At 33.4% G+C, this 15,007-nt stretch overlaps 1 protein-coding gene across 3 annotated transcripts in view; it reads right to left on the reverse strand.

Annotated features, from left to right (window-relative positions):
- Positions 1-9,691: 9,691 nt before the first annotated feature.
- The window catches only part of MIOS (meiosis regulator for oocyte development), a 34,946-nt gene continuing 29,630 nt past the window's right edge, over positions 9,692-15,007 (reverse strand). For all 3 annotated transcript variants that reach the window (XM_045793183.2, XM_045793184.2, XM_045793182.2), the window contains 2 exons: positions 10,739-10,868; positions 9,692-9,922 (listed from right to left, as the gene is read on the reverse strand). In XM_045793183.2, the coding sequence (XP_045649139.1) occupies positions 9,826-9,922; positions 10,739-10,868 (227 nt within the window). In that variant the 3' untranslated portion in view covers positions 9,692-9,825. The remainder of the gene's footprint in view (positions 9,923-10,738; positions 10,869-15,007) is intronic.

Genomic DNA, 15,007 nt, shown 5'->3' on the forward strand with positions numbered 1-15,007 from the left:
AATAAACTCAAATTGGACTAAAGACCTAAATATGAGACCTGAAACCATAAAATTCTTAGAAGACAACATAAGCAGTAATTTCTTTGACATCAGCTATAGAAACATTTTTCTAGATAGGTCTCCTCTGGCAAGGGCAACAAAAGCAAAATTAAACTATCGGGACTATACCAAAATAAAAAGCTACTGTACCACAAAGAAAACCATCAACAAAACAAAAATGCAACCTACTGAATGCAAGATGTTGGCAAATGATATATCTGATAAGGAGTTAATATCCAAAATACATAAAGAACTTATACAACCCAACACCAAAAAAACAAATAAACCAATTAAACATGGGTAGAAGACTTGAATAAACATTTTTTCCAAAGAAGACACATATATGGCCAATGGACACATGAAAAGATGCTCACTCACATCACTAATCATCAGGCAAAGGCAAATTAAAACAAAAATACCACTTTACACCTGTCCAAATGGCTAAAATTAAAAAAGAAAAACAATAAGCAAAAACAAATGGTATCGAGGATGTGGAGAAAAAGGAACCCTTGTACACTGTTTGTGGGAATGCAAATTGGTGCAGCCATTGTGGAAAACAAGTTCCTCAAATAATTAAAACAGAATTATGGTAGGATGTAGTAATTCTACTACTGGGCATTTACCTAAAGAAAATGAAAACACTAATTTGAAAAGATAATATGTACCCCAATATTTACTGCAGCATTATTTACAACAGCCAAGATATGGAAACAACCCAAGTGTTTACTGATTGATGAATGAAGAGAGAGAGAGAGTGTGTGTGTATGTGTGTGTGTAATGGAATATTACTCAGTCATAAAAAATGAAAGCCTGTCATTTGCAGCAGCATGGATGAACTTGAATGGTATTATGCTAAGTGAAATAAGTCAGGCAGAGAAAGACAAGTAGGATACAATTTCACTCATATGTGGAATTTAAGAAAAGAAAACAAAGGAAAAAGCGAGACAAGCAAAATTTTTTAAAAAGGTGACTCTTAAATACAGAGAACAAACTGGTGGTTGCCAGAGAGGAGGTGGGTAGGGAGAGAGGAGGTGGGTAGGGGGACAGGAGAAATAAAGGGGATAAAGAGTACACTTATCTTGATGATCTATACTGAGAAATGTATAGAATTGTTCAATCACTATATTGCACACCTGAAACTAATATAACACTGCATGTTAACTATACTTGAACAACAAAACAAAACAAAACAAAAAATACAGTCTCAGTTATCTACATCAATCATTTTTGGGTAAAAGTGTCCTCTACTTAGCAGTTCTCAAAGCAACCTTTTCTAGCTTTTTAAAATATATGCAAACCAGAAAAATGAAAACTCACAATACCATCACTACTACTAGAATGTAGAAAGAAGCTTAATCAACTGTAGGGCAGAAGGAGCTGGACTGAGAAAAAGCTGTGATGGGTGTTTGTAAAAACAGTCCTAGCTCTGAAGAAAATGCACAAGTACTTTGGGTAACCGATACAATGTAGTTCAGATAATTGTCTTAAGTTAGAGGTAGATGAAACAGTTGATCTTATTAAATGCAGAAGAAAGCAGGCAGAAAACAAGAGAAAATACAAGGGGAATGTACAGAAGAGTGTCATATGCTAGAAGACAAGCGTAGACGAGGAGGGAGCTAAAGTTCAGTGACATTGAGACTGTTTAACAGGAATCCCAAGAGCAAAATGCTAAAAAAGAAGATCTAAGATCGAGCTGTTTTTCTTTGGGTGTATCACTTTACCCAAAGCGCAGTTTTCTGTAGGCCTGTGCAGGCCCTCACTGGCTGCCATCTGTTTTAGAAGTGCAGCCCACATCACAAGACATCGAAATGATGTGCTTTCTCCTCCTTCTCACATCTGCTTGCTGAAAACTAAGCTTCATTTCACTGTAACTGAGTATCATTTATCAATCTAGATCCTCCAACTTCTCTCCTTTCTGATTAATTCTGGCCTTTCAAAAAAAAAACAACTCTACCCTTTAACTTTTTCTCTAAAGTCAGTAATTTGGCAACTTCATTGCTCACCATTGCATGCAAGTTGCACAATTTCATGTACATTTCATACAATGTGACAGTGATTAATAAAGAGAATTGGAAGTTTGGAAATCTTAGTGGGTTCCACTCAAAACAAGAACAACTGAATTTTGATGCCTACCATGTTTCTTTCCTCAATCTAAGTTTCTATGGTGCTGGCTGATAAGCAAAACAAAACAAAATAATGTTACCAGGTGGGACAGACAGACTCAGACGGGATGATTTTGTGTTATTTTTAATGCCATAACTTAATTCTTTTATTTAAATGCTAATCGATTGTCCAAGCACAACCTTCTAGTGGCAGGATCAATTTCAATAGTGATGCTGATAGCTGCAATATGATCAACTGAAGCCTCTGCCACTTGGTACAAAAGAAGCTGAAATGATAGGCAGCTCATTAATCATTTATCCCAGAGATGAATGTGTTCAGTTGCTGATACGAGGTTGTGGGTGAATGCTGCCAAAATGAGAAATGTCAATTGTCAGGCCTCATGCATAATAACAGTGGAGCTATTTTTAAGCTTCTCTGAAGATTAGAGTTATGCTCTTTTCCCCTACAGTTCCGTCACATATGCTTGGCAATTTTGTTCTATGAGAATTCATTTTCACTCTGCTCAGATGTCTCTGCTTCAGAAAATATATACCACTCAAAATCTAGCATGAGATATTTGAAAAGTTATTTAGAAATCTGTAGAATTCCACACATTGGGAATGAACTCTAAAAGAATAGAGAAGTACAAGAGGCAAACCAAGAGTTATTGAATAACTTTTTGGCTAATTTTCCCCCATAGGATATGTTTCATCAGCAAGGATGATACATGATTTTAATTTCTCAGCTCCCCAGAAGGAACATGTTCTATAATTGATGTAACAGTTTCTGAAGACAGATAACAGGATTCAATAAACTAGACTTTTAAAAAGTATTTGTTCACTAAGTTAAGCGAACAATGTTACCAAAGATTAGTTGTACCAAATGACCTCAAGAATCTGCCCCAGCTTATTTGTCTCCAAGTTGTCTAATCCTTCCAAGGGAAAACAATGTTCCCTGCCTGGAGTAGTATTCTTTTTTGGAAGGCAGCAGTATCTTAGCATTCACTGAGAGAGTCACACTCACTTTTCCAAGAGGAATTTCATGTATTTCAAATATCTATCCATCTTAAAAAAATGGTAATTTGTTCAAAGAGTCATAACTGACCCTACATTCCATTTTTGAAGAATGGAAGGGAAAGATAAGATTTAAGATGAAAAAATGCATTACTTTTGAAAGAGACACTTCACCCACATCAAGTTGCTGAATGTTTTGTTCCATTCATTTATTTTGGGAACATTTATTTATGATAAAGATGCATACCCCTAGGTTAACTAACAAATATTAAGTATACCTGCTTAATGCATAAAACGGATTTCCAAACTAATAGAGAAAATAATATATGTAGTACAAGAACTTTGTACCATTCAAATTTTTACTATGAGATAGTTATCAAATTACTTGCTGCTAAAAAGGATAGTTTCACATTTGACAGTGGCAGCTTCTTAAACTGTCATCAGCAAAATATGCGGGTGCAATGTGATATAAATCTGAAGCAGCATGATTTTTGACATTTGCTATTTCCAACTCCAGACTTTCTTGCATATACACCCATGCACATCCCCACCCCACAGGTATGTTTGTATACGTAAATGGAGCTAATACTCTCTAAATAAAAAGATGTAAGACCAACAGTTTGCGTGAATTCTTACACAAATGTCTTTTCAAGTTTCTGCGACACTAAACTCTTCAAATGCTCCTTATGACTTTATATTTTAAGAGCCCAACTAGTTAGATTTCTACATCTGAATTTCCAGCCATGAAATTATGTCAAGGCCACATGCTTTTCATAAATTGTACTGAATTACTATTATTGCTGCTACTTCTGACATCACAAAATTACATACATTACCAAACTATAAGGACTTAGAAAAGATGCAAGGTGTGCTTCCTTTCTATGTGTAGAACCAGCAGTAACAGGATCCTTGTTTTATTCCTGTCTATAACTTTAATCCTGAAGTTATGTTTTTAGCAAGGCATTTCAAAACTTTGGACTATTAATAGATCAGTAAGAAAATTACATTTTTGAAAAATGTTATAGACAAACTCTACTTCATTAAATTATTTCTAATTAGACAACAATTTTTGAAAAGTCCAAAATTGGAAAACTAAACTTTTTCTTTTTTTGGCTTGTAGAAAGAGATGTTAAAATGATACTTTCCAGCAATGATAAATATTAACCTGAATAGATTTGCATCTGTTGAAAACTATGCTTATGTCTATCTTTTTCATTAGACATACAGCTCCTCCAAGGCAACCTATGGTGCCCATCAACTGTTTGAAACCACAACCTTTCAGTGTCTGGAACACCAAGGCACACAAAACCTTGCTGGTTAGAAGCGTGGGCAGGCAGGTGGTTCAGAACTATCGCTTAGATATAGGTAACTTGTTAAATTACTGGAAATGAGTAAAATGCACTCTAGACTGAACTGGACAATAATAAACTAAATGCTAAACAAAGAAGGTTTCCTGCCACAGGCCCAGAGCCAAAACAAAGGAGTTAGGAAATCTCATGAGAAAGATCTAGGAGAAAAAATATTGAAATGAAGTCATTAATTATGTATCACTAACCTCAGGGAAATCACATTATTTTATGGCTCTATTTCCCAATGTGCTAAATGGAGGGGCAAAATGCATACCTATTTCCAAATATGTGAGAGAGATAAGATTAAGAGAAAGGTCCACATCTTATTATTCCTATATAATTATTATAAAATATGAAATCTAGAAAAATGCTTTCCAACTAGATTCCAATACTAGTTTTCATACCTTGTAGCAAGTTTCTTCACCTCACAGAATAATTCCCAATATTTGACTGTTCATTATAACAAGATACCACATTATGGGTTACTTTTATAAAAGCCAGTAATGTGTGATATGCACATTCATTTATTTGCACGTTTATCATTATTATAGAAAAACCAGATACAGTAAGAAGAAAAATGTCACTTAAAATCCCACTCTTGAATGATGGCCACTGTTAACTTTTGTAAATATTCAAGTGTTCCATGCAAATCTGTTTATATGCTATACATACTATAACTTGCCTTTCCCTCCATTCATTAATACATCATGAATCTACCTTTGTCAATAAAAATATCTATACTTTTTGAATAGTTTGTTAGTATTCCACTGCAAATAATTTCTTTACTCTTATTTACTATTATTTAGGTTTCCAAGTTATTATAAACAATGCTGTGATGAAACACTTCTTAGAAACCTACATCTTTGTGCACTTATCTCTCAGAAAATATTCCCAATATACTGTGTCCAAGGGTGTGAACCTTTTTAAGGATTTTGATACATATTGCTCACAAGTCCTCAAGGACACCTGTACTGATACATACTTTCACAAGTCCTTATCTCAGAATGCTCCTTTCCTACATTCATGAAAGTGCACATTATTCTTTTTAATCTATGCAGGCAGGTGAACATTATCCTATTGTTTTAATTAACATTAGTTACTGATTTAACATTTATTCCTATTGGCCATTTCAATTTATTTTGCCTATATAATTGCTGATCACTATTAGCTATTGGTTATGTCTTTTCTTCTGGATTTGAGAATGTTCCTTATGAATTAAGGGTATTTGTCATACATGTTGTAGTTTATCAGTTTATTTGCCTTTAACTATTGGTGACATTCTTGCCACACCAGACTTTGAAAGGACTTGAAAAAGAAGCAAGGTGTGTCTCCTGCTTTCCTCTTCTGCATTGCTGTGTGCAAAACCAGTGGTAATAACAGGATCCTTATTTTATTCCTGCCTGTAAATGGGAAGGATTTTACTATTTCTCCCCTAGGCATGATGTCAGGTGTTTGAGATAGTAACACAGGGGGAAACAATGGAGGAAAAACACTTCCTTTGCATGATAATAACTAAATCTAAAAAACAAACTGGGAATCAATTTTTGAATTTTATCAAAATGCCTTTTACATCCAATGAGCTGTTAACATGGTTTTTCTCTATTGGTGTATTAATACTAAATATAATAAACCTTTTTTTGTCATAGTGGATTTTCTTATATACAGCCCATAAACTAGTACACCGAAGTATAAAATAGCAATTAAAAGTGCAGACTGGGAAGTCAGATGACTGGTAGCTCAATCTTGGTTCTGCTATTGAGTAGCTGTGTAACCTAGCCAGTGACGTCATGTCCCTACCCCTCAACTGCCTCGTGTACAGCATGGGAATGGTAATAGTGTACCTGCCCCACAGGGCTACTGTGAGGGTCAAATGGGATACTGTGCGTGGTACCTGGCACATAATAAGCACCAGCAGTAACTACTATTAATAAACTGTTGGGCTTGATATTCATTTTACTTATGAATTTATCATGTATACTCCTAAGTGAAATCAGTTCTTTGTTTTGGCAATCCATGTTATTTGGTATTTGGATTACATTAGCTTTAAGAACTTTTGGGAGTCTTTCCTTCTCTCCCTATCCTCAGGAAAAATTAATATTTTACACAAACTAATATTTTTGTAAAGTGCTTTTTATAATCAGCCAAAAGATCTACAAAATTTTCAAGCAAGAGAGAAAACAGGCAGGTGATGTAATGGGAGAAGTTAGAGTCGTAGACAGATCAGCTGTCCAGGTAGCCCCATCTCTGCCACGGCCATGTGGATCACAAGCACTCAATATGGGGACGCTGAACTAATACCTAACATGTCTCTCCCACCTCTCTGATGCCTCTGAGCAGACGTTTGAAATGTACAACTAATTCGTGTCCAACTTCATGCTTCCTATTATTACTACTACCACTCCAACATTTTAACTGAAATGAACATCAAGTGTAATGAAATAGCAGAAAAGGAAGGATTACATAGAGATAATGCTGGATATGTTCTAGAAAAGTAATGACCCGGATTTAAGAGTCGAATGTGGATACGAAAACCTCAAGTTTTTGAGTTATCATTCAGCTGTCCAGATGTGCCGAAAATTTAATTTTAATCCTTGGGTTCACTCCTGTATCACATCAAACTCCTAGATGGTTATTTGAAGGATTTCCTCAAAAACCAAAAAGTATTATTCTAAAAATAGGATAAACAAAGTAGTTAAGTCCTAGCTCAAAAAAAAAAAAAAAATGCCATAATTTATCCAGATTTTGGAAAATAAGCTCTTGGGAAATTTTCACTCCTTAGACGAATGTAAATCCTTTGTTTAAATTATACCATATTCAATTAAAAAGTACTGACAGATGAGTAACCAATAAAGATTAAGGTAACAATAACTATTAACCACTACCTTACTTACTATGTGACAGGGACACGGTACTTCTAACCACCCTATGAGGTATTTCTGTACCTTTTAACATGTGAGGAAACTGAGGCTCAAAAAGGTCAGGTCACTTGGCCCCTATACTGGGGCTAGGATTACAATTTAAAGTTCAAAGCCTACACTTTCAATATTTGCAGTCAAAAGAGTAGCTGAAATTAAATTTGGCCATATAATTACATTCAGAATTATATCCCTTCTAACTCTAATACTTACCACTGACAATGGAAAGCTACTTTCAAAATATACCATTTTAAAGAATAACAATCCTGGAAAGCATATTAAACTGAAAAAGAGCCTAAAAAAATGTTACTAAGGTTAGGTATCAAATTTGCCATCAAAATAAGTACTAATATTATTTTATTGGATTATTTACAGAGGAGTCAAAGATAATTTCTAGATCAGGCATGGTGACTGCAATCCAAATTTATTCAATTTTTTAAAAAGTAATAAAAACACTTTAATTAAACACTTCTATTGAATGTTTAGGTAAAATATCTTGAGTTTATAATCCCAAATATCACACTCGTAATAAAAATGGAAAAATAATTTGAATCTATTTTCATGGTCCACATACACTGAAATGCAAAACAAATATAACAGACATCTTATATGACTATTTGGGCTTCAGAGAAAATATCAGGAGGCTAACAAACAGGCATAAACAATCTTAAAAATGTCACCCTTTATGACCACAAACAAGCAGATTATTTATATTCTAGACTTTGTTTTTATATCGTATTTCCCAAAATTTTAAATATCTTAGATGTAACCCTATTATAAATATAAATTCAATAATTTGATCAAACTTTAGCTAAGGAGAAAGGAAAATGTATTATGATAGTTTGACATTACTTAAAGCTAAGTTTTTGTATTTAGGACAGAGAAAATTTGAAAGGAACACTTTAACTGAAGCAATTTTAAAGGTAAAGATAAAGGTTATATTTTAGTAAAATGAAGTCAGGAAGATTTACTTAAAAGAAAACTGGAAACATCCCCTTCATAAAAATCTTGGTTAAAAAAAAAAAATTCTAACTATTCCTAATTCTTTCAACTTAAAAGAAGACTGTCATCTAGGTGAGATGTTTACAGTAGACATGCAATAGATATGCAATGTTTTCCCTGAAAAGGGCCTTTTGTATCAGATCTCAAAGTAAAAATAAAATGAATTCACTTTTGTTCAGTATTTAGGTCACACCTCAAACTAATGTAATCAATATTAATTCCACCAAGTAAAACCGCTAACATGAAAGCTCTTGAAATTCTTTAGCTTAAGATTATTTCTTTCTCCAAAATCTATACAATAATTTTTACGCTTTTATCTATGAATACAACTTCAACTATGAAATTCAGTTCAATATTCTGTGTATGTCAGGTAGCAGAGAAGCATGCCACAAATCCTTTGTATTTCTCTCCTATTTAGCTGTGAAAAGGGAAAAGAATAAAATTTTTAAATAAAGTCCCTGAACTGGCTCAAATATACTTACTTTTAGAAACTTAAATTTAAAACATAACTGTCTCCAAAATGACCCCGTTCTCCCTCCCAGGTTACCTTCAAAAAAACAGTATTCCAAAATAGGAGGGAATCTGACAGTAGGAAACACTGACGCAGGTTAAGCCGCATGCTTAGTCACCTATAATCTTGCATAGGCTTTGTGTTCAGGAAGATGCTCTGAGATGTTGAGCATAAGATGATGAATTAATAGGGAGAGAAATCTTTGAAGACAAATGAGGACACTGGAAAACAAAAGGCTGAAAAACGGAAAATTTTATAACATGTTCCCCTGAAATGATACATATTTTTCTCCTCAGAAGAGAAAAAGTATTAAGATACATTCTCAATTTTGGCTTTTCTTAGGAAGACAATAATGATCTGTGCCAAAAGATTTCTTATCTTGAAATGAAAGTGTATGAAGGAAAAGACTCCTTAAGAAATATATACCAACCATACCTTGATGAAATTTATTCTTCAGTGTGGGGCAGGGGTTCTCCAATTCTAAAGGTAAAAAATTGGTCATTTTATTCTATTTTAAAAGATATACAGATTTTACTGAAAAGAGCCAATTTCAGCTTAGAAGATACAGGTTCAAGGTCTGTTCTTGGTTATTCCAGAAACTCTGCTTGCATAGTGTTCATAATTTCAACAAACCTCTAAAACTCTTCCAAAATGAACTTTTTCAACCTACTGAACAGAATTCATGCCCACACGCTGATGTTCACTTCAGCAGCATTTGTCTCTGTGAAGCACATCAAAACCACTCAAACATCAAATTGCTGATTTGATAGAATGATTTATTTTCCCATTACAGGAAAGTCATGAGTGACTTGCTCTGAGGTACGTTTTTGAGCTATGAAGGACATCTATTAGAAAGCTCCACACTTGAAGGTTTCTCTTTAGATGATAACATTTTATGGCTGGACAGTCTCTGCAGGTACCAGATTTCCTGTCGTATCCAACTGCATACATTTACATGTGCATGCAGAAACGGGACACTCTGCATGGTCCCTAAAAAAAATAGGTCAAGTAACAGTTAAAAATCTAAATTAAGCATATACATACATACATTTACCTATATACCTATCTTTATGCAGAATGTAATTTTCAAAATGGTATTTGAAAAAATACAGGAATTAAAACCCAAAGACAAAAAGCATGAAAAGAATTAAAAAAAAATCACTGACAAGCTGAACTGGGGAGAAAGTTACTGGAAAGTGAATAGCTTTACGTTTTAAATATATAACAAGATACCTGATTTACAGTTATGAAAGTGACAGGGATGTGCTCAGTTTTAATTAAAGCCAATGTGACAAACTGGGTGTAAAAGTTATAGCAATGAAGAGTAAAGGGCCCTGGCACTATTTAAAGTAGAATTAAATATGGCTTGAGTCTCTATTGCATGAAGTGCTTACTTACTATATGAGAAGTTTATTTAGATGATAACTGATACAGTTGTCTGATATGTATACTTACTTCATCATTTAATTTCTAATTTGAATTACATACTATGATAGGATATTAGGTCAGTTGTAAAAAAAAAAAAACAAAAAAAAAAACTATAAACAAGTCCTCTTTCCAAATAATGCTATTCAAACATTTAACCCATACATAATATTTAAACTGCTTCTCATATGGAAGTGTTAATTTTATAGTTTAAGATGACATAGGCTATCTAATGACAGAAATGCTGACACCACCTTTATTAACCCAAGTGACAGCAAAAAAGAAATTTATCCTTTGCCTGTATACACCTGAACTATTTAAAAGGCCATTGCTCTACCTCCTCTAACTCCAAGCCTATGAAAGAAGAAACGTACTGATTACCTGAACCAACTAAGCATATGACCAGCATGTCCACCATGCCTGCAATTGTGACACCATGTGAACCAGTTGTTAAATTGAGCTAATTTTTTATCCTTGCTCAAGTCTACTTTTTCATCTGATTTGGATCCTCCTATGGGTTAAAGAAAATTATCTTCGTTAACTGTCAAAATATTTAATTCAAAGCTTCTTAAAAGGTATTTCTAAAACTATGTCAAAATACAAATCACACATCATATTGAAATAGCAATTTTAATGCTATGATCTAGTTTAGATTGAAAAATACTGGATAACAGGAGTTTCCTTACATTTTTAATAGTCAATAAAAAACGGAAAAATTTAAATTATCAAACCCATTAAGAAGCAATCTGAATTAACAACCTTAGAAAAACAGTAAGTTTAAAATCTTCCCACAGAGAAAATACCACATCCAGTTTATAGGTGAGTTCTACCAAACCCTGGAGGAACAGGTCATTTTCATCTATACAAACTCTTCCAAAAAACATTGGGGAAAATGTCCCAATGCATTTCCTGAGGCTGGCATAACTTTGCCAAAAGCCAAGATAATATGAGAAAGGCAGATTATAGGCCAATCTCTATCCTTGAACAGACATAAAAATCCAAAGGAAAACATTAGCAAACAGTATTACTTAGTAATTCTACTTCTAGGTGCATACACTAGAGAACTTTTATACATGCTAAAAGGAGACATATGCAGAAATGTTCATAACAGCATTGTTCATAATAGTAAAAATCTAGAAACAACTGAAGTGTCCATCAATAGTGGAGTGGAAAAAACTGTGTTACAGCCATAAATGGAATACCAAATACTACTGAAATATGAATAAACTACAGCTACATTCATCAGCATCATTAAAAGTTAAAAAAAAAATGTTGTGCAAAAAAAGGTAAGCCAAAGGATATATTCCATAAGATTCATTCATACGAATTTAAAACACAGACAAAACTAAACATGTAATAGAACTATACCGATAACCAAGAACCAAATAACACAATTTAGGGCAGTAGTTACCTCTGGGAAAGAGGAAAGAGGTAGTACTAGGCAGGGAATAAAGAGCAAAGACGCTGGTATAGCCAATGTTATCTTAAGCAGGACACAGGCTTCAATGATGTTTGATTTATCATAGTACTTGATACATATATATTATCTGTGTTATCTATCTGTGTTACAGTTCACAAAAAAGTTGAAGAAAAAAATGTATTATTACGCATGCATATTTATATGTGTATCTTCACATATATATTTACATAACCTTTAGTGCTCAAAAAATGCTCATTCTATTAATTTTGGCTATCTTAATATGTTTTCTTTTATTTTAAAACAGATTGAATTAAAATATTTTAAGATCATATATAATTAAAGACAAGAATAGAAAAATGAGTAAGTAAAAATATTAAGTTTAATTAAGCAGTTGTTTAACACATGATGCTGTGGTCAAAATTTTACCTAGACCATTGCTGGTCATAATATAATGACCACAAGGATAGTCTTACAAATGGTTTTTTAAAATACCCATCTGTTTTTGCTAATAATAATAAGGTAAAAGGATATATAGGTGGTTGAAGATGTAATATGTATAGGTGGTTAAGATGTAAATACACTGAAATTCTTCCTAAAACCTTTATAAAAATGATTAACAATGAAAGGGGAGAGGAAGAAAACAAAAAGAAAGAAAATACAGACCTTTTAAAGATAAACTATTTTATATTGTATATAGCTCAAGTGATTTTCACTTTGTTTTTGTTATTTCTAACACATGGAAAATGGACTAAATCCAGAACAGTTTACTCCTTATGTTTCTCTGATGAAGCTGAAAATATTAAGGTCTACCTCACTGCCACATGAAAAAAGGCTTTTTAAAGATCAAATAGCTTTAGTAAACGATATATCTGATAAGGGGTTAATAACCAAAATATATAAAGAACTTTTATAACTCAACACCAGAAAATACACAATTCTATTAAAAAATGGGCAGAGAACCTGAAGAGATGTTTTTCCAAAGACATACAGATGGCTCACAGACACATGAAAAGATACACATCACTAATAGTCAGGGAAATGCAAGTCAAAACCATAATGAGATATCACCTGCCCCTGTCAGAATGGCTAGAATCAAAAAGACAAGAAACAACACGTATTGGCAAGAATATGGAGCAAAGGGAACTCTTGTGAAGTGTTGGTGGGAATGCAAATGGAGCAGCTACTGTGGAAAGCAATATGAAGGTTCCTCAAGAAATTAAAAACAGAGTTACTATATGATCTGGTAATTCCAATATTGGGTATTTACTCAGAGAAAATGAAAACACTAACTCAAAAAGGTATATGCACCCTATGTTTATTGCAGGATTATTTACAATAGCCACGACATGGAAGCAACCTAAGTCTCCATCAATAGACAAATGGATAAGGAAAATGTGGTATACATATACAAGTCATATTACAAAGCCATAAAAAGGATGAGATCGTGTCATTTGAAACAACATGGATGGACCTAGAGGGTATCATGCTAAGTGAAATAAGTCAGACTGAGAAGGACAAATACCGAACAATTCCACTCGTAAATGAAATTAAAAAAATAGACAAAAAGCAGAATCAGACCCATAAATACAGAGAACAAACTGATGGTTGCCAGAGGGAAGGTGTGGGGAGTTAAGCAAAATAGGTGAAAGGGAGAGGGAGATACAGGCCTCCAATTACTGAATGAGTAACAAAAGGCAGAGCATAAGGAATACAGTCAATGATATCGTAATGGTGATGTAACAGGACAGATGACAGCTACACTTGTGGTGAACAGAGCCCAACATAGCAAATTGTCAAATCACTAAGTTGTACACCTGAAACTTATGTAACATTGTGTGTCAACTATACTCAAAAAAGATCAATCGTTTTAACTTTCATTTTTTTATTTTATTTTAGATAGTTTTAACTTTTAAAAGATTCATAGTGAATTACAAAGATAAGTGCTACAGAATAGTTGAGGGAAACTAGGGTTTCACGTAGTCACTAAATACTACTACTACTACTACTACTACTACTACTACTAAGAGTAAGAAAGAAACCAGCATATAATTGAACTTAAAAAAAAGTTATCACTCCTTTACATTAAGCTCTATAAGGGCAGGTATTTTTGTCTGTTTTGTTCACTGTAACATTCCTAGCACTTAAAACAATAAGTGCTAAATAGATACTTGTTGAATAAATAACATTTATAATGCTAAATATGTTTATAACTAAACATTATAGTTATAAATAATTATAAAGGTTTATAATTATAAACATTATTTTCAGTAGAGTTCCAATCTTTAAAGCACAATTGAGTACAAAAATACGCAACACCAGTTAAAGAAGCTTATGGAAATCCTGGCCATTTGGATCATGAACCATGATGGATGGATGACATCTTTAATTAAAGGCAAAGCATCAGGGGGTTTGTACACCTCAATCTTTAAACTGCCTTGAGCTAGCATTTTATTTCTATTAGGTCCTGTCTTATTTTGGAACTCAGAATCTTCTGATTTTATATATTAAAAAAGAATATGCTTATTACAGCTAACCCTTGAAAAACAAGAGTTTGAACCATGTGAACCTGCTTGCATGTGCATTTTATGCAGTAGGTACTGCAAATAAATTTTCTCTTCCTTATGATTTTAACATTTTATTTTCCCTAGCTTACTTTACCATAAGAATACAGTGTATAAAACACAAAGCATATAATACGTGTTAATCAACTGTTTATATTATCAGTAAGGCTTCCAGTCAACAGTAAACTACTATTAGTTAAATTTTGGAGGGGTCAAAAGTCATACCTAGATTTTTGACTATTCAGAGTTTGGTGCCACTAACACCCATGTTGTTCAAGGGTAACTGTATTTTCTAATTAACTCAGCTCAGCAATCCTTTAAGGATCATATTCAGGTTTCCCTAATTTTCCTACACAAATGTATTTCCTATCAGTCTACTTTGTTAGGCCCTTGTCATACAGATGCAACTGCTAGTTCCGATGGTGTAATTACATTTACCAATCTCTTTACCCAAGTTTCATGCTTTTCATTCTTTGTCTACACCTGGAAAGTCTTCTCTAAAATCCTCACGTATTAAATCTCCCAAACTTTTTTAAAGGACCTGCTTAAACAGCATCTTCCTTCTGAAGTTTTCCAGATTTCCTTCAAACAGAAGTAATGTTTCCCTCTTTCAAAATTCCTAATACTTTCTTTATACAATATTCCTTATTCACCTCAGGGAGCTAAACA

The sequence above is a fragment of the Ursus americanus genome, chromosome 3 (genome assembly GCF_024610735.1).
Source record: "Ursus americanus isolate L20-20 chromosome 3, mUrsAme1.1.p, whole genome shotgun sequence".
Classification (NCBI taxonomy): domain Eukaryota; kingdom Metazoa; phylum Chordata; class Mammalia; order Carnivora; family Ursidae; genus Ursus; species Ursus americanus.